We start from the raw sequence: 24,379 nt of genomic DNA, 5'->3' as shown, positions 1-24,379 counted from the left end.
TGCCAGTAGGGCAATTTAACCTGAATACTGAGGTTTTAGTTTAGAAAAAACAATTGGCTCCAAGGCACGCATTACTTGGGAGTAAGCTTGGTGGTAGTTGGTGGCTTTGCTTTGAAGCAACCGTGCAATGCTTCGAATAGGTGAATCACGACCCTAGGAGGGTTTAGAAGCAAGCCCCATTGTCAGCAACCGAGCTGACTCCCAGGTAAAGGATTGTGCTTTAGTTCTTCCCATGAAAATCAGTGGGGTTTAACAGCACTTAACAGGGTTACCTATCGCCCCCCCACCCCCCATGATGAGCTCTGTGCACTGCACTACACCATGCTGGCTTTGATATTTCGTTGCCTTTTGTGTTTTCTTGCACCCCCCCCTTTTTTTTTTTAGGATTACATCATAATACCTGGAAAAAGGGTGTTTTCCTTAAGGGTAGTGAGCAGGAAAGCATGAGAATAAAGCAAGAATCCTCACCAGCCCACCATTTTGTCTCCCACAAAGATCTTGAAATGCCTTTGCATGGAGTTGTATGTCACTGATAATCATTCTCCTAGGCTACAAAGCAAAGTGCTTATTTAACCAGCTTCATAATAACACTTGTCTCCCCGCCCTCCTCCCGGTTTGATCCCCAGTGTGCATTTAACCTCTCCTGAAGATTTCATTTGCCCAAAGCTCTGTACATATTGACCTGAGAACCGGTGCCATAAATAAGTTTATTCTGGACTCTCGGGCAAAAAAGGAATGAGACAGAAGACACAATTATAACATTGCACAGTCTGTTCTTTGCTTCCCACAGAAAAACAAGACCATTACGGCAAAGGCAAAAGGTCAGCTCTTAAGGGGGGGGGGGAGGAGGCCCCCACAGGTAATAGTTTCCAAAGTCCAGTGAGTCAGCAAGCATGGTGTCCCAACAGATTCGGGCTGCGATGGGACATTTCAATAATACTATTTTCCCTTTTTCTTCTTCTTTCTGGACTGGTTTCCTGAACGTGCACGGTCAGTTTTGTAACTGTCTCACTGCTGTCTGCTCTAGAGGGCTGAGTGGCAGTGACTGGGTGGCTGTTCCTTAGCAATGACACCCAGTGGTGGGATCCAAAAATTTTAGTAACAGGTTCCCATGGTTGTGGGATTCAAGCAGTGGCATAGCACCAGTGGGGCTGGGCGGGGCATGACGGGGGCGTGGCCGGGCATTCCAGGGGCGGGGCATTCCTGGGCGGGGCTGTGGCAAGGACGCAGCCACTGCGCCGGTCCTTGGGCGGGAAACGAATGCACGCAGGCGCAGGCCGCCACACACGCCAGTGCACCTCCTGCTAGACTACTTCAAGTTCTGCACGCTACTGCTGAGAGGAGGGGTGTAACTAAGATAAAAATCACATGGCAAAATCACCAATTAGTAACCCCTTCTCAGCACACACAAATAATTAGTATCCTACTCTCAGGAATCTGTGAGAACCTGCTGGATCCCACCTCTGATGACACCCCTCCTCTCCCCCGTTACCCTATTTGACAAAATAGTCTGCTCAAAAAGAGATCCAGCTGGCCTTGACCAGGGCCAGGAGCAGGGCTTTCTCGGCTTTGGCCCCTGCCTGGTGGAACGTTGTCTGCTGAGACCAGGGCCCTGTGGGACCTGATGCAGTTCTGCAAGGCCTACAAGAAGGAGCTGTTCCACCAGGCTTATAGTCAAGCAGATGGGGGCACTATCTAATTGGCCTCCCTCTTCTCTGTCCTCTCAGTAGAGTTTGAGCAAGATTAGTATGGGGCTATTTATTGTAAAACATGTTACTGCCATCTGGGTTTACTGGTTTGTTTATTTATGGCTTGTGCCTAAACTGGGAATGTTTGCGGCCTAGAAATGTAAATAAATGAGCAAATAAATACTTTCAGTCACACAGTGAAGATCCTTGCCCTCTGGTCACAGCTATTGACTGAGCAACTGTTTAAAAATCTGCAAAGCCTGTCAAAATGGCCAGTGAGAAACCTTGCTGGGAAAAGCTGCACCTGGCCTCACTTTCTATAAGTACTTCAAGGCACCAGAAAAAGGTGTTGGTTGGCACCGTGTGTTGGGGACTTTTGGTGTAGGGCTTCAAACAATTCCTTTTGAGACAGCCAACCAATCCTTGACGACGGTTAGAGCACCAGACCAGGACTTGGAAGACCTGGATTCAAATTCTGACTAAACCATGAAGCTTGCAGGGTAGTCGTGGGCCACTTCTCCCATCTCAGCCTAGCTTGTTGCACAAGATTGCGGAGTTGATCAAATGGAAGAAAGGAGAATCATGCACGTCCTGTTTAGCTCTTAAATGCAAGGCGCGAGAGAGACAAGGCGTGAGAGAGACAGTCCATCCTGTGTGCACAGATTTCTCCAATTCCAGTTCGTTACCATTCCAGCATTATTCCTCTAATCCACTACTCCAATTCATTTTAAAAAAAACAGTTTGCATGAACAGTTTGCTACAGCTTTCTCATTCCCATCTCCCATTCCCCCCCATGTTACCGATGCTCACATGTACATTGCTAAAACACTGCAAAAAAATAATAATCTGGATGCAGTTGTACATGCCACTGCATCAAGATTTTTTTTGCAGTGTTTCATCAATGCATATGTACTTACAAGTGCATCAGCTTTCTCTGTGAGATATTTTACTGATGTTCCCTCCCTATGTCAGAGGGCAACCACACACAAAAGGAATCTTGATACAACCCCTCCTCATAAGTGCTTTTTTGCAGTGTTTTAAAGGCAGAAATGAAGGGAAAGAAGCTGAAATGGCAAACAGAACCCGTATAGAGCAATACTTGTTATTTTTAAAAACAGGAACCACGAAGAGTTCCTACCACATCAGTTCTGCACTGGAAACAAGATCACACAGTTTGAAACTTCAAGATCTGGGGAGGAATTCTGAGGAGGAGAATGTCAAATGCAGCCCCTACAGAATACCAGTCCATTCAAGGAATCCAGCAAACAGCAGGCTGTGACCACTCGAGGGTTTTCTTTGGCAGGCCCAATGGTGATTGAGTCTAACTTTGGGGCAGCCAGAGAACAAAATGATTAACTTTCCAAAGGCAGCCTTGAGCCAACCAGTTCCTGAAGAGCAGCCCAAGCGATCGGGTGAAAGAGTGCATTCCAAAGGCGAGTTTGTGTAAGCGCTGGCTGACCATCCCCGGGAGAAGCCAAGGGGTGCGCCTCCAAATGGTCTACTCCAAGATCGAGCTGTTGCCAGGTCAAGAGCCTGGTTGCTTAATGTTTTCTCTGTGCTAGCTTAACAGAATTGTGGGGGAAAGGCAGTCAGCAAGAAAAAAACGAGTCCTGCTGCACACAGGTCCCTTCCGCACATGCAGAATAACTAGGCTGACCAGACGTCCTGCTTTTGGCGGGACAGTCCCGCCTTAAAACAATTTGTCCCACGTCCCGCGGGTTTTTTCAAGTGTCCCGATTTTTTGAAGGCTGCCGCACTGCCTTCTGGGGCTCAAAACAGTGCGGCAGCCTCCCACGCACGCGCGCAGTCGCAGAAGCGCATGGACTTCTGGGGTGCTCCCGTTTCCCGCCCTGTGACAGGGCGGGAAATGGGAGCGCCCCAGAAGGCCGTCAGCAGCTTCCCTGGAAGTGTGCCGGCAATACAAGGGCAAATCTTGTAACACCGCCCGCCCACCCATCCCGGTTTACAAAGGTGACCATCTGGTCACCTTAAGAATAACGCACTTTCAATCCACTTCCACAATTGGATTTTGGATTTTTTTTGGAAGTGGATTTTGCTATTCTGCACAGCTGCAAAGTGGATTGAAAGTAGATTGAAAGTGCATTATTCTGCATGTGTGGAAGGGGCCACAGTTCCGTCAAACCGAATATTGGCACATCAATACGCATCAACTGTCATCTATCCTTGTGAAGCAGTGTGTTATAATGGCTACAGTACTGGACAACTACAATTGAGAAGACCAGAATCCAAATCTTCCTGCGGCCAGGAAACTCCTTGGGTGACTGTAAACATGTCAATTTTTTTTTCTCTAGGGCAAGACTGCAGCTTATAACTCTCAGTTTAGAGACTGGGTATTCAATTCTGATGCACTGATCGATCGATGTTTAATTTTAAAATCTAGAGCTGCACCATGGTATAAATTAACTATTTGGTTAACATCACTAATTATAAACTCAGAACGACCCTTACGTCTATTTTTACAACCTATTTTATTACTTATTTACATTGAAATGTTGGAAGGCGTTTTATAATTTTAATCTTCTGTCTATTTACAGTTTTAGTGTGTTTTAACCTGTTGTAACCCAATTCTGAAAGTCACCTCCTCGGGGAAAGGGCAGGATAAAATACAAAGTAAACAAACAAACATGCTCACCGTTTTCAGAAACAATACTTGTGCCAATAAGGGGTTATTCTGTCTGGCTGTTATTCTCAAACACCAAGGGACCAACAAGAATGTATTTGTGGCTCCCCAACTGTGGAGGACTTATCACACTTTGCCCATTGTATACTGATCAGAGGGCTAAGTCTCGGGTGAGAAAATTGTCTGGGATAAATTTATACTCAGATGTTGAGAAAATCAGATTCTGGCTGCTGGATTGCGATGCAAAGAAAATAAGGCGCAAGGTGTTATCGAAGTGAGCAGCCATTTCGTTTTTTAGCTGAACTGTTTTGGCTTGTTTTGAATGCCTGTTAAATGTCCTATTTGCATTGGAAGTATAGCTCAGGGGAATTTGAGGAACCTCCAGCTCTCCTGATGTTCAGGAACTACATAGTTCCCATATTTCTACCAGCATGGCCAATTGGCCATGCTGACAGAGGCTGATGGGAATTGTAGTTCCTGAACATCTGGAGAGCCGCAGGTTCCCTACCCCTGGTATAGCCTATGTATTTGAATTGTTACTTATCTGTTTTACCTAATTTTTGATGGCCAGTGGCTGTATACAATAAATTTTACTTGACTCAGCTCACCGGGCTGATGTAAGGATAAAGTGAAGGAGAGGAGAGCAATCACAGATCTGATTTTGTCAGAAGGTCCAGCAACTCATTGATTGGTGATTTGGGGCTGTATCAATAGGAGTATAGTGTCAAGATCGAGGGATTTAATTGTAGCTCTATTCTGCTCTGGTTAGACTTCGCCTGGAATATTGTGTACAGTTCTGGGCACCGCAGTTCAAGAAGGATGTTGACAAGCTGGAACAGGTCCAGAGGAGAGCAACCAAAATGGTAAAAGATCTGGAATCCACGCCCTAGAAGGGAGCTGAGTATGTTCAGTTTGGTGAAGAGAAGGTTAAGAGGTGACATACTAGCCATGTTTAGATATTTGAAGGGATGTCATGTTGGTGAGAGAGCAAGCTTGTTTTCTGCTGCTCCAAAGACTAGGATCAGGAGTAATGGGTTCAAGGTGAAGGAAAAGAAACATCAGGAAAAGCTTCCTGACAGTAAGGGCTGTTCAACAGTGGAACGCACTACCTCGGAGTGTGGTGAAGTCTCCTTCTTTGGAGGTTTTTAAAGAGAGACTGGATGGCCATCTGCCAGGAGTGCTTTGATTGTGTGTTCCTGCATTGCAGGGGGTTGAACTTGATGGCCCTTGGGGTCTCTTCCAGCTCTGGCAGATTCCACATGGGGCAAAAACAGCGGTGTGAAAACAGTGTGAAAATGGTGTAAAAAGGTTTAAAATGATGTAAAATGGCTATGAATTAATAGTCCATGGCATACAACAATAACATGAATTTAAGAACAATTGTTCAGTTACCTAAAAAAAATCCAGATTTAAGACAACCCAAATCTCCTTCTTAGCACATAGTTGGCCAACCCAAGGTTGTCTTTGCATCACTGTGACATCAGAGCAGTTTAACCAATGACAGTTACTGTGGCAGTTACTGTTTGCCCACAAAACCACCAATGCAAGTATCTAATGGCATAAAGAGTGTCCAGAGGAGGGGAAGAGGAACAAAGGGTCTCAAAACAGAGATGCTAGAAGCAAGAGGGGCCTCAGCCTCAGAACTTTTCCAGTTCAATAAACTGAAGTTGCGTTGGTTAAGAGCCAATCAGAGAAGACTTTCCTAGCCCGGTGGTTAGGCTCCATAAAAGACAACTTCATGCATTCCCAGCCGCCTCTGAAGAACTTTGGTCGACAGGAGGTAAACAGCGGCTGACAGACATGCTCTCACAGCTATGCAGGACACAAACAATGAAAGATAAAACTAAACCATATGTTACAGTGCGCAAGCTGGGATGGGGTGCCAAGGCGCACAATCTAGACAGGGAAGGGACAGGTTTACAAGGGGAAAAGACATAGAGAATAGGGACCATAAAACTCCAGGTTGAGCAATTGGAATATTGCTCCCCGCCCCCCCCCATTAACTGTTATTTGGTTTGTTTGATTCAGTGGCCTGATTTATTTAAATACTTGCATGCTTCAAACAGGACGTGTTGTAAACCTGTACAGTTTACCCCCTAAATGTCTTATGATACATCTTTTTTTCTGTAATCAATAGGAACTCAAAGTGACTTACAATAAGATTCACCCCTCCTCTGTGTTATCCTCACAACAACCACCCTGTTTGGTAGGGCAGGCTAAGAGACAGAGAGTGGCTGGTTGGCCCAAGCTCACCAAGTAATCTTTGGTGGCAGAGTGGGGAATCAAACCCACATCTCCACTAGGAGCAGTAGGATCCTCCACTGGTGCTCAGTGGAGCTGCAGAGGAACTTATTTCGGGGTGTGTGGCAGCATCACATTATATTAGGAACCTGGAAGTGATGTGCCATACTCTAGGAATCTCCCTGATATCTACAGCTTATACCATAGAGTTTTGGGGAAATCCTAGAGTGCCCCCCAAAAGTGGGGATGTCAGACCTTCTGCATACAAAGCGGATACCTGACCACTGGGTCTTCAAATCCCCCCACACCTGCCAGTGGAAGAATGTCTATCAATACCCTTGACGCTCAGAAATGGAAAAAAATGTGTCCCGAAGTATTTATGGGGGGAGATAGATGGGGCAAAATAACTTCCCTCTATTGTTTTAAATCTTTGTGAGCACATAATTTATTTGAGGAGGGGGGGAATAATATAAAAAACTTTTTTTAAAAAAATGCCATAATTCAAAATTTATCTGTATGACAACCCTGGATAGCTAATGTTACTTAGAGATGCATGCAAGGCAGACACGATGGAGCCACTGGAATATTATGGCATTTGTAAGTCAGCCAAATATAGTTAAATGGGAAATGTAAAACATGTCAACATGGTTACCTATATTAGAAAGAGGGCCTGCTGCTGACAGGTATGGATGGCACCCAGCCAGGACTGAGCCCTTTTGGCTTTCTGCCAAGAGAGAAGGATGGATAAAAATCACCAACAAGATGGTGTTGCTGCTACTTCAGATGCGTCAGCTGTTCAGTAAAGGAAAAGGGGGTCCCCTCTGTGCAAGCAACAGATGTCACAACCTACCTTCACACTCCTGACTCATTTCGTAGCAAGTTCTCACCTGCGCAGAGTTTAGGAACACCAGCAAAGAGATGGAAAGAAAAGTACTTCTGGGAACGTGCAGAATTCCCTTGACTGCAGCTCCCTGCTAAGGCTGCCAGCTCCAGGTTGGAAGATACCTGCCGATTCTGTGGACGGAGCCTGGGGAGGTTGAGGTTTGGGACTTCAGTATCGTGTCCATCATCCAAAGCATCTATTTTCTCCCAGGGAACTGAGCGCTGTCACCTGGAGATCAGGTGTAATATCACAAGATCTCCAGGCGCCACCTGGGAGTTGGAAACCTAATCTCCTGCCACACCTGCACAATTGGGATTCTCTATCAGGTTGCCTGTGAGCTCAAGGAGAAGCAGGAGAACAGAGCCCTTAAATCCCCCTCTTTTACTACAACAGCCCCACCCCTTCTTCCTAGGGTTCCATGCCATGGTTTCCTAGGGTTGCCAACCTCAAGGTGTGGCCTAGTGATTTCCCAGAATTCCAGCTGATGTCCAGACTACAGATCTCAGTCCCCCAGAAGGAAATGGCTGCTTTGGGGGATAGTCTGTATGGCATTGTACCTGCTGAGGTCTCTCCCCTTTCCAGAGCCAGCGTGGTGTAGTGATTAAGAGCAAATGTATTCTAATCTGGAGAACCGGGTTTGATTCTCCACTCCTCCATCTGAGTGGCAGAGGCTTGTCTGGTGAACCAAGGGTGTTTCCGCACTCCTCCATTCCTGCTGGGTGACCTTGGGCTAGTCACAGTTCTCTCTGAACTCTCTCAGCCCCAACTGCCTCACAAGGTGTCTGTTGTGGGGAGAGGAAGGGAAAGGAGCTTGTAAGCCACCTTGAGTCTCCTTACAGGAGAGAAAGGTGGGGTAAAAATTCAAACTCCTCCTCCTTCAGAAACCACCCCCAAATCACTAGGATTTCTCAACTTGGAGTCCCCAAGCCTTCTTGAACCCCCCTCTGCCTCCTTCCCATTGGCACCAAACCTATACTAACGCAGTGGAAGAAAACTCGTTTTGGCTTGTTTGCAGGTTCTTCGGGATTCTTTAACCATAAACTGAAGCATGCGAGGCTGCAATAGGCTGAAAGAAGGAACGAGCCAACTAACATAGTCAAGAGGGTTGGGGTTGTAATTGTTAAGGCTCTCCTACTCCAGCGCGTCTCAAAAAGGCCACGCGTGCAGCTTAGTGAGATAAGTAACCGTCAGGCTTTCCTGGATTTCAGCTGCCACAGACAAGCGTTGGGAATGTACACGAGGCTGAGAAAATTGCGGAGAGCTCTTGCTTGGCAAAATATGAAAATATTTTGAGCTTGCTAAGCTGCCCCCTGCTGGACAACAGGACCCCAAGCAGTTGTTTTGTGTCTGGCAGTGTGACTCCGCTGAGTCGTCAGTCCTTACATTTTCGAGCTACCCGCTTATTTTTCTCCTGCCCTGAAGCATTTTCCTTGCTGGCTTTGATCGTTTTCATGTTTCTCGGAGCGGGGGACTCTAATCTGGAGAACCGGGTTTGATTCCCCGCTCCTGCCCATGAACCCTGCTGGGTGACCTCGGTCAGTCACTATTTTCTCAAAACTCTCAGCCCACGCAGAGGCAGGCAATGGTAAACAACTTCTGAACTCTAATCTGCAGAAACCCATAGCAGCCAGTTAATTCCAGCCATGAAAGCCTTCGACAATATACAGAAAAGAAGACCTTGCTATCTATTTCTTCCACCCCATGCATCGTTTGACAACCCATTCTCATACCTCCACTCTTGGCTTTATTTCCCCCCTGTAAATGCAAAAGCCCTAAACCAGTGATGGAGAACGTTTTCGACACCAAGTGCCCAAAGTGCAACCCAAAACCCACTTATTTATCGCAGAGCGCCAGCACGGCAATTTAACCCGAATACTGAGGTTTTAGTTTAGAAAAAAACGGTTGGCTCCAAGGTGCGCGTTACTCGGGAGTAAGCTTGGTGGTAGTCGGTGACTTTGCTTTGAAGCAACCATGCAACTCTTCCAACGGGTGAATCACGACCCTAGGAGGGTTTACTCAGAAGCAAGCCCCATTGCCAGCAACCGAGCTTACTCCCAGGTAAAGGATCACGCTTTCGTTCTTCCCATGAAAAACAGTAGGGTTTAACAGCGCTTAACAGAGTTACCTACACTGCTTCCCCAAAACTAGGTCTTCGGTTTAATGCTAATAATCTCCCTGAAATAATTACACTATTATTACGTGACGAACTCTGTGCACGCATGCCCACAGAGAGGGCTCTGAGTGCCACCTCTGGCACCCGTGCCATAGGTTCGCCACCACTGCCCTAAACCTTGTCACCTTTCCTGAGGTTTGCCACCCCCTCTTTTGGGTTGCTGTTTTGTGCAGTCTCTTTTCAAAAGGTTACACTTTTCCTTCATTCTCGAGTTTCCTTTCTGGTCCAAAGATGCCACTCGTGCCGAGTTACCCGGTAGGCAGGGCAGGGGAAGCCTTCGTCTAGATAAATATGCTGTCCGTTGTCAGTTCCCATCAAAAGAAGGGAGCTGTAAGGATGGCCCACAGTTTTGTGGCGCAGCATCCTTGCAAGACGGTCACAGGGTCAATCCCCTAGACCGCCAATTAAAATGATCAGATAGTGGGTGATGTGCTGAAATGGATAATCCACGCTAGCCCCATCTTGTCAAATCTCAGCTGCTAAGTAGGGTCAGCGCTGCTTAGCCCTTGGATAGCAGACGGCCTGTGAAGTCCAGGGTTGCTCTGCGGATGTAGGCAATAGTACACCCCCTCTACCAGCACGGTGTAGTGGTGAAGAGCGGTGAACTCTCATTTGGAGAACCAGATTTGATTCCACACTCCTCCGCGTGAGTTCTAATTGGGTGCACTAGGTTTGTTTCAACACTCTTCCACAGAAAGCCGGCTGGGTGACCTTGGGCGAGTCACAGTTCTCTCAGAACTCTCTCAGCCCCACCTACCTCACAAGGTACCTGTTGCGGGGAGAGGAAGGGAAGGGAGTTTGTAAGCCGCTTTGAGACTCCCTAGAGGAGAGAAAGGCGCTAAACTCTTCTTCTTCGATAATATGCACAATAAATACAATATGTGCTAAATCCTGCATACACGGCATGTAATGAGATCATGGTGGAACTTCTGGATGTCCCAACCCTATCCTGAAACCCATAGAACAGTGGTGGTGAACCTATGGCATGGGTGCCAGAGGTGGAACTCAGAGCCCTCTCTGTGGGCATGCGTGCAGAGTTCATCGCCCCCCCCCCCCCCCGCCCACACATCTAGGCTGGCCTGGGCCGCTGGGTACGACATGTAGGTAACTCTGTTAAGTGCCGTTAAACCCCACTGATGTTTATGGGAAGAACTAAAGCACAATCTTTTACCTGGGAGTAAGCTCGGTTGCTGGCAATGGGGCTTGCTTCTAAACCCTCCTAGGGTCATGATTCACCCATTTGAAGCGTTGCACGATTGCTTCAAAGCAAAGCCACTGACTACCACCAAGCTTACTCCGGAGTAATGTGTGCCTTGGAGCCAACCGTTGTTTCTAAACTAAAACCTCAGTATTCAGGTTAAATTGCTGTGTTGGCACTTTGCGATAAGTGGGTTTTGGGTTGCAGTTTGGGCACACGGTCTCGAAAAGGCTCACCATCACTGCCATAGAACAATGGAAGGGAGATACAAAAAGGAGGGGAAAGGAGGCCCGTAATAATGGAGCCATGACCTCTTGCTGTTTTCAACTATAGGCCTGGCAGAACATCTTATGGGCCCTGTGGAACTGAGGCAAGTCCAGTGTTCCAAGGTGGCTGAGAAATGCAGGGCATAAATCCAAAGTTCTCCTCTTCTTCTCTGGCCACCTGTGGCCTCAAAAAGCCTACAGTGTTGCCATGAGTCATCTGTGACTTAATGACACTTTCTGCCACCAGTGGGCGATGGGAACGACGGCCACCTGAAACCCCAGAGAACCACTGCCAGACGAAGCCGACAAGACTGGCCTTCGGAGACGAGTCGCCCGGCAAGAGTACAAGCCAACTTCACGCGTTTACATGTTTAGATGCTGGCCAAATTTGTTGGCTCCCTCGGGCGGAAGTTCAGCGAGGGCCACAAAAGGTTTGTGACAGAGCAAAAATTATTCTGAAAGGGTCATTAAAGCTCCGGTTTGCAAGGGCAGCACAGACAGGCTTTGTAGAGCAAGCAGAAAACGCAAGGGAAGCCAGCCGCTTGTGCCAACCACCGAGCCAGCCTTTTATAAAGCAAGAGCATTTTGTTGTTGTTGCTAAATTGACTTCTCTCTTAATAACTATATCCCCCTCATTAGCTACACACAACTGAGCTGAGCTTCAGGGGTGGGCGGGTGGAGTAAGACAGATCTTTCTGCAGTAGAATCCCATAAAGACTGCCAGGGCAGCTCCTGAGCCAATAGCAGGGTTCGGCCCATTCTGAATCCAGGAGTCAATTTCCATGCTTGCCAAGTGCCAATATGAAGATCACTTTCCTTTTCCTGACTCCAGAGACTGACCACCACCCTGCCCCACCTTGGTAACATTCACAAATGCAGATGAGAATTCTCGACCAGCAAAACCTTGGGAGGGAATCAATTTATTGATCTCTAGCTGGAGGCCCGAACTAGGCATAACTTTAAGGTTGCCAACTCGAGATCGGGAAATTCCTTGAGATTCGGAGGCGGAGCCCGGGGAGGGCGGAGTATGGGAGTTGGCAAGGAAGTGACATCATACCGTCCACCCTCCAAAGCTGCCATATTCTCCAGGGGACCTGTAACCTGCAGTCTTTAGATCATCTGTAATTTTAGGGAAACTTCAGGTCCCACCAGGAAGTTGGCAACTCTAAATGCAACCAGATTTCCTGCAGTGTGTAAGCAGAAGGGAGGGGAAATCTAGACTGGTGCCATAGCCTGGAAGTAAGGTTGTCACAGTCAATTCCCCCCTACATCATTCTGCCAATTTAACCCCCTTCCCCCAAACAGGCAAACATACAAGTTGTCCCTGTAGGTTTCTCTCCACGAGCCTGGGTGGGCAGGAGGAAGAGCAGTACAATTTTATTTATTTCGCCATTTATACCCTGCTTTTCTTCCCAGTGGTGACCCAAAGCAGCTTACAGAATTACAAAATGTCCTCATAATAACCACCCAGGCCAGGCTGACTGGCCCAAGATCACCTGGCGAGCTTCCACGGCAGAGACAGGACTGGCACCTGGATTGTCCGGACACTAAACTAGAGGTTCCCAAAGTAGGCAGTGGAAACATCAAGGGGGAGGTGAGGTAAGGTGGTGAGGAGCAGCAGTGGCGTAGGAGGTTAAGAGCTCGTGTATCTAATCTGGAGGAACCGGGTTTGATTCTCCGCTCTGCCGCCTGAGCTGTGGAGGCTTATCTGGGGAATTCAAATTAGCCTGGGCACTCCCAAACACGCCAGCTGGGTGACCTTGGGCTAGTCACAGCTTCTCGGAGCTCTCTCAGCCCCACCTACCTCACAGGGTGTTTGTTGTGAGGGGGGGAGGGAAAGGAGAGTGTAAGCCCCTTTGAGTCTCCTGCAGGAGAGAAAGGGGGGATATAAATCCAAACTCTTCTTCTTCTTCTACGGGGCCAAGGAGAATTTTGGGGCAGCAGAGGGATGGCATAGGGACTCCTGGGCCAGCTGGCGTGGAAAAAGACTTTTCCTTGCATGCTGGTGACTGGGGAGTTTTAAAGGAAAATCACTCCCTTTGCTGTGTTGCCCGGGGACGGGGGAGCCAAGGCAAAGAGCCCCATTGCTGATGCTTTGCAAGGCAAGATGTGTTTTTGCAACAACACTCTCCTTGCTGTGTAGCCCTGTGGGGAAAAGCCAAGGCAAAGCCCCCTGCCCCCATTGCTACTGCTTTGCAAAGCAAGATTTTTTGACAAGAAAAGCAGAAGCACTCTCCTCGCTATGTGGGGAAGGGGGGGGGGGCAGAGCCAAGACAGAGCCAGCAAAGACATCTTTATTACTCAATTTCTGTGCCCCGTTTAAGTGGTTTTCTCAAAAAGACCTTCCTGACCGCTACCCTGCGCTGGAGACAAAGTCAAGATGTTCTTTATTGCCTTCCCAACTTCGTATTAAGTAAAGCAGGGCTTCGGTGCAGCCACCAGCTTCTTTCCAAGAGGAGAAACAGGCTGAAAATTACTGAATCTAAGACGTCTCAGTTTGTCACCCCAACAAACTCTGTGTTTTACACTAAATTTTTAATATTGTATATTATGATGACATTTAGGCTTTGTTGATAAGTCTTTGGCTTGGAATGGCACTTTTGATGAGCTTGTTTGGTCTACAAATGGAGATCAAGTGGAGCGGGTGGCTAGTTTTAAATTTCTGGGCGTTATGATTAAAGAGGACTTGACCTGGGGCGTACAGACTGCCGCGGTGGTTAAGAAAGCCCAGCAAAGACTGTACTTTCTGAGACTTTTAAGGAAGCAACAACTAGATGGAAAACTTCTGGTGTCCTTTTACCGCTGTGCTATAGAGAGTGTCTTAACTCATCACTGCATCTGTGTATGGTTCTCCAGTTGCACAGTGGCGAATAGGAAGGCGCTCCAAAGGGTGATCACTACTGCACAAAGGATTATCGGCTGCCCTCTTCCCTCCTTGGAAGAAATCTATAATTCCCGAAGCCTAAATAAAGCCCAAAATATTCTGAGAGGGACCCGTCTCATCCAGCACACTCTCTTTTCAAGAGCTGTTACCATCTGGCAGACTCGATACAGGGCTCTCTAGAACTAGGACAAAGAGGCTTAGAGACTTGGCTTCTACTCTAGAGCTGTGGCTATGCTAAACTCCGCTGCTTCATATTGATGTATTTGGGGCTGTGTAGGGATGGGTGGAGGAAGGGGAAGTGAGGATGATGTATGAGTCTGAAATTGTGTGCATCGAGGAATGCTGCTGTAAATTTCGTTGTGCGTGCACAATGACAATAAAATGCTTATGCTTATGCTTATGCTTATGCTACACTATTGATAAGAGGCTGAATGTCTGATGTATCCATCTGTTTTATATGGACAATTGTTTTATTGTAACTTGGAATGCCAATAAAGGCTTGTCTGTTAATAAAAAAAGACTTCTCAGTTCCTCCCAAACTGATGCTGAAAAGAAGAAGAAGAAGAAGAAGAAGAAGAAGAGTTTGGATTTATATCCCCCCTTTCTCTCCTGTAGGAGACTCAAAGGGGCTTACAATCTCCTTGCCCTTCCCCCCTCACGACAAACACCCTGTGAGGTAGGTGGGGCTGAGAGAGCTGGTATCCCTGCACCAAGCACATCCATCCAAATACGACCGTGAAGACATAATGCACGAGATGCAAACAGACCCTTTCATATTGCCCGAACAGCTCAATAAATTGGTTTACTTTTACTAGGTAATGTTTTATTTGTGAAAGACATGTGTGTGTTTACCATGTTAAAAGTTGTTTTGAATTTTGTAGTAGACTTAATACCAAGGAAGAGGTGTGTGTTCATGTGTGTGTGGGGAGGGGGGGGGGCAGAGGTGGGATCCAGCAGGTTCTCACAGGTTCCCGAGAGTAGGTTACTAATTATTTGTGTGTGCCGAGAGGGGGTTACTAATTGGTGATTTTGCCACGTGATTTTTGCCTTAGTCACGCCCCTCCTGTCAGCAGTAGTGCGCAGAACTTGAAGCAGTCTAGCAGGAGGTGCACCGGCGTGTGTGGCAGCCTGCGCCTGCGTGCATTTGTTTCCCGCCCCAAGGACCGGCACAGTGGCTGCGTCCTTGCCACAGCACTGCCCAGGAATGCCCCGGCCATGCCCCCGTCGTGCCCCGCCCAGCCCCATTGGCGCTACGCCACAGTTTGAATCCCACCACCATGGGAACCTGTTACTAAAATTTTTGGATCCCACCACTGGGGGGGGGGCACTAGGGATGTAAATCTGGGAGCCAAGGGAGCAGCAGCCCCGGAAAGTTTGGGGGGACCATCACTGCACTAGGCTGACCCTATACCATGCTTGCTTTCAATAGCAGACAAATGGCACCGGATAAAGGACTGAACTCCCACTGTCTGCCCCTCCCCTGCTACGATATTTACACTGCAGACAAAACCACTGGAGATCCCGTCATGGATTTCCCTCAGCTTCATCTTCCAGCTGGGCACAGTTCCAACAGGAGGACGAGATAGTCAAATGCTGAGGCTTGAACTAGATGAAAGATCGCATTTTAGGGGCACTCCCCTACGCTCATGCCCCTGCCCTGCAAAATAAAACCACTCCAGCAAGCCAGGAAAGGGGGTAGAAAAGTTTCTGTTGTGCAAGATTTCCGTGTGAACAAGAGTTTTTTTTAACTACAGGGAAGAAACATTCAAAGATGGAATTCACTCCTTTCAGTCTGAAGCGGACGGGTCTATTCTAACACCTCTGAGTTCTGCCATTTCACTTTGTTGCATGGCTGAACCAAGGTTGTTAAGGAGAAGCCGAACTGCATTGTGGGACTGTAAGTATTGCTTACTATACTCTGCCTCAGAAAAAGATGTTAATTTGGTCAGTTGAGATGCAGTGGTCGAGAAAACGATGCGTTTGCATTAGAATATAGTCCCGACTCCCGAACAAATATGATAATTATTAATTTTTACGCGCTGCCTTTGTCAAAACCATTGTTCTGTGCATTATTGAGCCTGTAACTCTTGATACAAAAGCATTATTTGACACTTTCAAACAGATGAAGGTGAGCAGGATCCAGGCAGACACTAGGATCCAGGCAGAACATTCTACAACAAAGAAGGTCCGGCATGCTGAGTTCTGTGGTGGAGGAATATACAACCCTACTAACATCTTTTTCTGAGACAGACTATAGTTGCAGAAAAGATAAGTCTGTGTCTACCCTGCAGAATTTTGTACTCCAGGTGAGACTCACACCTCTGAATGTTCCTCTGTATTCACAACTCTACATGTAGAAAATTAGCTAGTCAGGGAAAATAGTTCTGCCCTAGCCTTTTCCCTGATACACTGGCTTTCTACATGCAGGAAGTGCCATGTATGCAGAGAAGCATTCAGTGATGCAAGTGTCCCTACAGCCTGAAGCAGTCTAGTCCAGGTACAGTCTAGTCCTACGACTCCAAACAATGGTTGCCAGCCATTTTCAGCAACCCAGTGAGAGAATTCGGGGAGAGTGGAGACAACTTCATCGGCACTGCACATCGCTTCTTGCCCAGAACAGGAAGTTATGTCATCAGATTGACACAATTCATTAGGATTCACTCTAGGGTTGGGGTGAATCCCAGAGTGTTGGCATAACGGGATGATGTCACTTCTGGTTCTGTGCCAGATATGACATTGTGTGCGGCCATGATTGTGCCCCTACATTCCATCCCTATGGTCTGGCAAGCGTCGGAGGAAGATGGGGAGGGGTCCGGGCCAAAGGGACATGCTCTCCTCACTTCCATCTGTTGTTTAATTTTTTTTCTTTTAGTAGAGGAATTTCACTACCTAGAGCAGAGGTCTTCAAACTATGGCCCTCCAGATGTTAATGGACTACAATTCCCATCAGCCTCTGCCAGGATGGCAGAGTGGCAGGGCTGATGGGAATTGTAGTTCCTGAACATCTGGAAAGCCATAGTTTGAAGACCCCTGACCTAGAGCTTGGAGACAGAGCTCATGGGATGCTGCAAATGGATAAATCTGTACTGTATGCTTCCTCTGCTCCCACTGACACACCTTCTTTCTCTTCTGGGGGAATCTACATTAGGTACTGAAGAATACACTATTACCATTTTGAAAACGGGGGTTGCAGCAGGAAAATGCATGTAAATGACACACCTGTAATGAAAACCAGGAGCATCAGCATCTTGCGGGGGTGGCTGACGATAGACGCCTGCTGAGTCAGATCACTGGTCTATCAAGGTAGGCATTGTCTATCCTGACTGGCAGCTGCCCCCCTGGGTTTCAGGTCAAAGTCTTTCACATTACCTACTGCCTGGTCTTTTGAACCTGGGATCTTCAGCCTGGGATCTTCAGTCTGCCAAGCAGATCCTCTCTCACTGAGCCACAAGCCCTCCCTAACGCTGGCTTGGCAAGAGGGGTCACAATAGTTTGTTTGGATTTGGGGGAGCTTGCCAGTTTTCCATTCGTTTCTTGGAAGTCCCACCTGGAAAATGTGGCGGCCCCACCAAGAATGATGGATCTCTGGCCAAACCTGGCAAAACAATCCTTGTCCAATCATATCAGAGGTCGAAAGGTCATGTCTCAGGTCTGCTAACAAGTAGGGCCAGTTCCACATTTTGGGGAACGTCTAGTAAGAGGCCATCCAGAGTGCCCCTTCCTGAGCACTACGTTGACACAGAAAGGTCGGTCGCTTCCCGGTCTCTTGTGGGGGCAAATGGGCCACTGCAGTTTAGGGGGCCCACCCTCTCCTTCCAGTTGGTATCAGCTTCTGCCCTAGGAGCCTTTACTGCTTCCTTGGCCAGATGACTGGCTAGTGACATGCAGCAGCCAATGCCTCTTGCCTTCTGTGGCAGGGAGGAAGAAAAGATGTCACTGCTGCCAGCTGAGCCAGCAAGATGTAGTGGTGAAGAGCAGTGGACTCTAATCTGGAGAACTGGGTTTGATTCCCCACTCCTCCCCATGAGCGGTCTGCTTCACGAGCCCGAGGAATAGTTTCGAAGGATAATATAGGTTGCTGACTCTTGCTTTCTGCTATTATGAACACTGCTTGGGTGTCGTGTTGTTTTCATGCCCTGGCTGGGATTTATGGGTGTTTCTTAGTGTTGTGTTGCTTTTAATGAATTTTATTGTTTGTTTATTCATGTTGTTTATTTATGTTACTTTGACACTTAATGATTTTAAAGTATTTGTGAGCTGCTTCAAATTGGCTCCTCTTCTCCTGCATAGAGACTTGGGAAATAGCCTTGCCTTTATCAGACTGTTCTCCTAAAGAAATGAGGCAAAGGGCTCCTTTTCCGCCACCTCTCCGGCCTGGCCAACGGTAGATTTCACACAGGAAAAGGGCTCTTCAAGTCACTGTCCTCCATCATTGACACTAAACGAGCCTTGAGCCAAGTTGTAACATATACTGCTACTTAAGCTCATTCTGGCTTTAGAATGTTGTGAGCCTAAGGGGTTAATGAGCGGGCTATTCTGATATAGATCCATGCTCTGAAGGCTGAGGGCCAGTTCTGTGAGAGCTAGACAACTCGGAGTTAGGGCCAATAAGGGCAGATTTCTGTAAACGAATCTGTGCCAAGGTCCCATAGGAAACCATTACACAGAAACCTAATTAATCACATTGGTCACTTGGTTTAGCTTCTCTGAGGAGAACTCACCCAGATATGGGGCAGAGAAACTCCTGAAGTGGTGGAAGTGTAAACAGAGAAAGGATTAGGTTTTCTGGGGGACAACCACAAGTCCTTCTCTGGTAAACACCATGCAAAACAGACGTCTCAGAAAAGGGAGATAGTCCAGGAGTTGGTGGTTTAAAACCTCTGTCAGTTACACTTAATTGAAGTGAGGCATTAAGTCTTGTCAGCACTGGAATTAGAAATTTCCAAATAGTAAAGAAACACCTCCTGAGGAGTAGGATAGTTTTTTCTAAATGACTGTAACAAACTTGAAGACCCTGGAGATAGTACCCAGTGCTACTCTTGTGATAGCAATTTAAAGATATTGAAACATCTTGTAAACAAGTATCTTCTCTGAACTGGCTTCTTGTATATACTTATTAATGTGATTCTTGGCTTAAAACCCTCCTTGATTTACATCAATGTCCTTGTAACTAAATAAGCATCTAAATCTTTGTTTGAACTCTACATGCCTCTAGTGCCAACTTAATATCTCTCTGACTGACAGAAATAGATTACTGAGTGTCTATACATCTTCCTGAATGTAAAGTGCCTTGTGGGGGGGGGGGTAATCTATCATACAAGTCTTCCCTGAACAATGCTGATTGGCCATTATTTGCAGGACACAGGCAAATAATTTCTTCCCTGCTTCTCATGATAAGTGGTTGAATTCATCCCTTATGTATCTACTAAAGCCACCTACTCAAGCCTGTTTGTTTGAGGCACCTGAAGGATCATCTTCAGCAGAGCTTCTGCTCACTCTGCAAAAAATGAGTGCCCAGGCCTTGACTTGTGTTTGAAGAGCCCTTTGCCCAGGCCATTTTCCATAGGAGAAAAGGGTTGCAGAACTTTTTGAGATATTAGGGGGCAAATTGGGAGCCCTCCTCAGGCTCCACTCCCAAATCTCCAGGGATTTTAACTGTTATTTGTTTTAGTTTTTTGATGTTACAAATTGTTTTGGAAGCCAAAGGTATTTTGTGTGTGTAGAAGTAGGATAAACATGCAATGAGACAGATAAGATTTTGATGGCAATTTATTTTTGCATTTTCAAATCCTTTCATATTAAAAATTTCCCTGCATGTAGAAAGCCAGCCCATCAATGATAGTGTAGCTCTAACCCTTTCTCTCTGATGTGCAGTTCAATACATTCAGAGGATTAAAAAAAAGATGACCCCTACTTGCCCAGAAATGGTATGATCCAGAAGTCTATCACTTCATTAACTCTAAATCGTGTGTGTGTGTGTGTGGGGGGGGGGGGATGGGTTTGGAGCAGGGAGGGTGGACTTGGGTGTGCTTTTTGAAAATGGGTGACCAGTAAAAACATGAATGAAGACATTCTGCATAATCAATACAGCAAAGCTAGATCAGCCCAGGAAAACATCACTCTAAAAATGCAGCTGGAAAACCCTAGGAAAAGCCACAGAAAATTTCAATCTACTGCTAGAGATGCCTGAAGATGTGTGGGAAACATCACAAAACCCCAAAGCAATATTGGGCCAGACCTGACGGGAATAGCACATTCAGAAAAGGTCACACTTTCAACAGAACAGTAGTAGAAAAGCGCTATTATTTCATACTGTGCATGTATACATGTTTCATGGGGGGAAATATTCCCTCACATAGAAAACTAGCATATCAGGTAGAAGGGCTATCCTAATACAGTACAGCTATCCCTTCCACATCACAACTTTCCCCACTGCGGTTTTGATATGTTGTGGGTTGGCATAAGAAATTAAATTGGATTTTTCGGGGAATTTGCAGAAGTCACAGGCAACACAGAAAAAGTTAAGAAACTCAGAAATGCATAAAATATATGTACAATATTGTATAATATCAACATATTTTATCTGTTAATACCATAAATATAATTTTTTAAAAAGTTTTAAAAGTTAAAATAAAATTAAATTTAAATTTAAAATAAAATAAAATACATTTAAAATAAAATAAATTAAATTCAGACTTCTTATCTGGTACGAAGGGGGGGGGATTTTATGCGGATTTCCAGATTCCAGGGGGTGCCATGCCACCAAACCCCCATGATGTGGAAGGGATAAACATTTCTCATGAGCCAGGAGTTGCATTTCTTCATAAAGGAAGCTTTCAAACAACCTCCCCTCCTGTAGCTTGAATAGCACAGTCCAGTAACCACTTGAATTTGCCAAACATTTAAAAGTGACTTTTTTAGAACGGGTCTCACTTTACTGGGAGCAGTGAGGGCCAGAGTTGAAAAGTATATCGACAAAGTAATTTCGCACCTGTGAGAACTAGGCCATTTTATTTATTTAGAAAGTTGTTAGGTTGCCTCTCCAGAGACCTGCTTGAGGCAGTATACAAAAGCAAAAACACACAAAAAATTAAAAATGTCAAAAATCATCAAAATTGGCAAACCATAAAAACCCATTAAAACCATAAAAACAAACCATGAAACCATTAAAACCCCATAAAAACAGCACAAAGGGTTGGATTAAGGCTACATTTGTACGAATAACAGGAATGGGGTAATTTCTACTAGTTCCCTCTTGCTGCTTCATGCCTTGAGTTGCCAGTTGTAAGGCTCATGAGACTCCTGTCCCTCTGGCACGGCATTTTGGGGAGATCAGTCTTCTGGAGTGGGAATGGGGGCGGAAGGAATATTCTGTTCCACTGATCAAAGTACCTTGAGTGAATGGAAAACACAGCTGGGATCCAACCTCAAACACTGAGCAGCCTAAAATGACTTTTGTAAAACAGGCTGGAAGTAGACTGCTGAAACAGATCAGACCCTTAGGTAAACATTTGGCGAGAAAGAAACAGTTTGACTTGGTGCCTCAAGGAGGCAGGGCACTCCACAGGAAGGGAGTCAACACTAAAAAGGCCCTGTTTCCAATGCCTCACCTCTGCAGGTGGGGTTGTGGAAAGCAGGGCTAATGAGTTGGCTCTTAATAGGCAAATGGGACACTACGGAAGGAGGTGGGCCTTCAAGTATCCCCAGCCCAAAACATTTTGAGTCTTACAGGTAAGCGTCAGCATTTGAATTCTATCCAGAAACAGCCACTGCAGAACTCTCAATGCAGGGGTGATGTGATCCATTTCTCACTGCAGGTGATAACAAAGACTCACAAGGACACTGCAAAACTGGTTTGTCTTACACCCATTTTATGGATGAAACACACTCCTTAGCATCAGAACTGGAAATACTGAGACACACAGAAAGAGAGAGAGAGAGAGAGAGAGAGAGAGAGGGGCCAACTTTGTCCTTTCATTGAAGCATCTGATTTTGGGGAACGGTCTTTTGTCATAACGTTGTCAGGATGGGTAGCTGGAGTTCTGCTCCAACACACCATATTCTGGACAAGCCAAACCCGAAAGGTTATGGGCAGTCTTTTAAAAATCCTTTGCGATTTCCCACTGCCAACCAAAGGGAACCAGATGATCAAGGGGAGGAGGAGGAAGCTGTCACAGTCCATCGGCAAGGGGGAAGTGCTCATTTAAAAATAAATTGTGTTGGATTTTCAATTTTAATACCCTGTTGAGTTATTGGAGAGAAGCAGTAAACAAAAGGAGAACAGGACCCCCCGCCAGGAATGCAAGAAACACCACAGATCAGGGTGAAATTTCAACACATTCAAGTTTTCACTCAAGTTAAGGGACAGCGATCCAATTAATGCACACCCCCTTCATTTGCAGGCACGATGATGATGGAAAGAAAGAGGCCTTTTCTAACACTTTCCAATGGCCATTCCAGTTTGAACAAGCACATTACAGGAACTTATTACCAGCCTTTCTGCTTGGCCAACCAGCTTGTGCAAAAAGGGGAGGGTCTGAAGCCAGATCTGAGTCGAAAAGGATATTATTTAATTGATTTAAGTTTGTTTTTTTCCAATGACACTGGACTTTTATTCTTTCTGTGGCCCCCCCTTGCCAAGTCTATCTGCGTTAACTGGGGGGAGGAGGGGGGGAAAGAGAGGAGAAGCAAAGGGAAAGGGCTCTCCTGTTTACTCTGCATTTGCAATTCAAATTGTTTTCCTGGACAGTGGAAAAACCCCACAAACACTCCACGCGTGGAACGCCTCCGCTGTGATCCTGATTTATTTTGATGCGTCTGATCTAACTTTACCCCTTCATTTCATTTTGCTTAGCCAAAAGGCATTATCTCAGTATTTGGGGGGTGGGGGGAGTGGAATTAACGACAGGACAGGATGTTGCAAGAAAGCCAGGAGGACCTTCTTACTCTCCTTTCTCCGAGCAACACTTCTTTCCCACCAACATGACATGTTTTTTTAAAAACTGCTGCAAGTCAAAAAATATGTTACACACCAACACTGCTCCTCTGTCTCTCCCTCCCCTCTTCGCCTGCCTTTCTTTGTTGTCCTGCCTGTCTCCTTTGAGTTTCCAATTTCACCCTCCTTTTTAAAAATCAGTTTCACCCTCCTTCGAAACTTTCGATTTTTCCCCCCCATTCCCTGGCCATCCAAACACCTGTTTTGACTAAACAGCTTTCAAAACATAATCAGGATTTTCTTTAAAAAAAAAGAATTTCTGAGGGGGAGGGGAAAGAGGGGGGCGTGTTTGTGCGAGGAAAGAGGGGAGAAAAAATCTCCAAGATTCTTTGCAAAAGCAAAGCCTTTGGGGGGACAGGAGAAAATAGATGATGATCGCAGTAAAGACTAAGGGGTTTTCTTCTCTGCTGGACCCAGCCCCCCAACTCCCCCCTCTCCCAGCTCTGAATCCGGCATCTGAATTAGCCAAGGACTCCTAAGCGCATTGCTTGACCACAATATTCTTCCGTGTCCTCCTTCCCAAGATTAGTAATTACTGTTAATACATCATTATTATTATTTATTATTAGTTCCAAAGAAAGGTTGCGCTTACCTTGTTTTGGAGGAGAGAAAAGCCAGTTTGATCAAGCCATAGGTAAACAACTGTATCCTCTCCTTAGCCACACTGGCTACTTTGAGCCGGTGCTCTAAAATGTGCAGTTCCATTTTTTCCTTTTGGTCATTTGTGGTTCATCTATTGGGGTTGGGGGTGGATTCTCTGATCTGTCGTGAGCTTGTGCTGTTCTTGCCCCCTTTGTCAACGGGGTATTTTTCCACTCTGTTCCTTTAACGTCTCCAGTACGAGCAGGCAGAGGGGAGAAAGAATGACTTGGAAAAGGGGGTGGGGGTGGAAGATGGTATTTATATTTATATATAAAAGAGAAACCAACAAAGGGACAGAGGAAGGGAGATGTTGCAAACTATAGGAGAAGTGGAGGGGGCAAGAAAGAGGGGGGGGGGGGAAGAAAGATGCAAAGCAATTCTTAAAAAAAAAAGAAGAGAGGGAGGGAGGGAAAGAGCAGAAGCTAGCAGGAGAGTTGAGAGCTCCAGAGCGCAGAAAGAGCTGCTGGTGTTTCGGTGGAACAAACAACTTGCCACTCAAACCCCAAGCCGCACTGGGCATGCGCGCGGGAGCAAGGCGTGCCGGGAGATGTAGTCCTAAGGCGGGGCCTCGCTAGTCGTTCCTCTTCAAAAGTGGTAGGGGGCCAACAATCAAGGAAACTCAAAAATAAAAAACGCAGCCGGGATTTGTTGGACGACAACTAAGTTAATTCTTTTCAGAGAATGTTTTTTCTTTTAAAAACAGCTCCTCTCTCGTTTTCAGATGGGTGTTTCCCAACATTTTGGGGAACTTGCCCGTATTGTGATTTG

At 46.3% G+C, this 24,379-nt stretch overlaps 1 protein-coding gene across 1 annotated transcript in view; it reads right to left on the bottom strand.

The window, feature by feature from the left end:
* The window catches only part of CASTOR2 (cytosolic arginine sensor for mTORC1 subunit 2), a 63,393-nt gene extending 39,288 nt beyond the window's left edge, over window positions 1–24,105 (bottom strand). Inside the window, exon 1 of the mRNA XM_048519102.1 lies at window positions 23,562–24,105. Within this exon, the coding sequence (XP_048375059.1) occupies window positions 23,562–23,674 (113 nt within the window). The 5' untranslated portion in view covers window positions 23,675–24,105. The remainder of the gene's footprint in view (window positions 1–23,561) is intronic.
* Between the last annotated feature and the right edge of the window lie 274 nt (window positions 24,106–24,379).

Source organism: Sphaerodactylus townsendi, linkage group LG16, assembly GCF_021028975.2.
Source record: "Sphaerodactylus townsendi isolate TG3544 linkage group LG16, MPM_Stown_v2.3, whole genome shotgun sequence".
NCBI lineage: Eukaryota > Metazoa > Chordata > Lepidosauria > Squamata > Sphaerodactylidae > Sphaerodactylus > Sphaerodactylus townsendi.
This window is presented reverse-complemented; position numbering and strand designations above follow the sequence as displayed.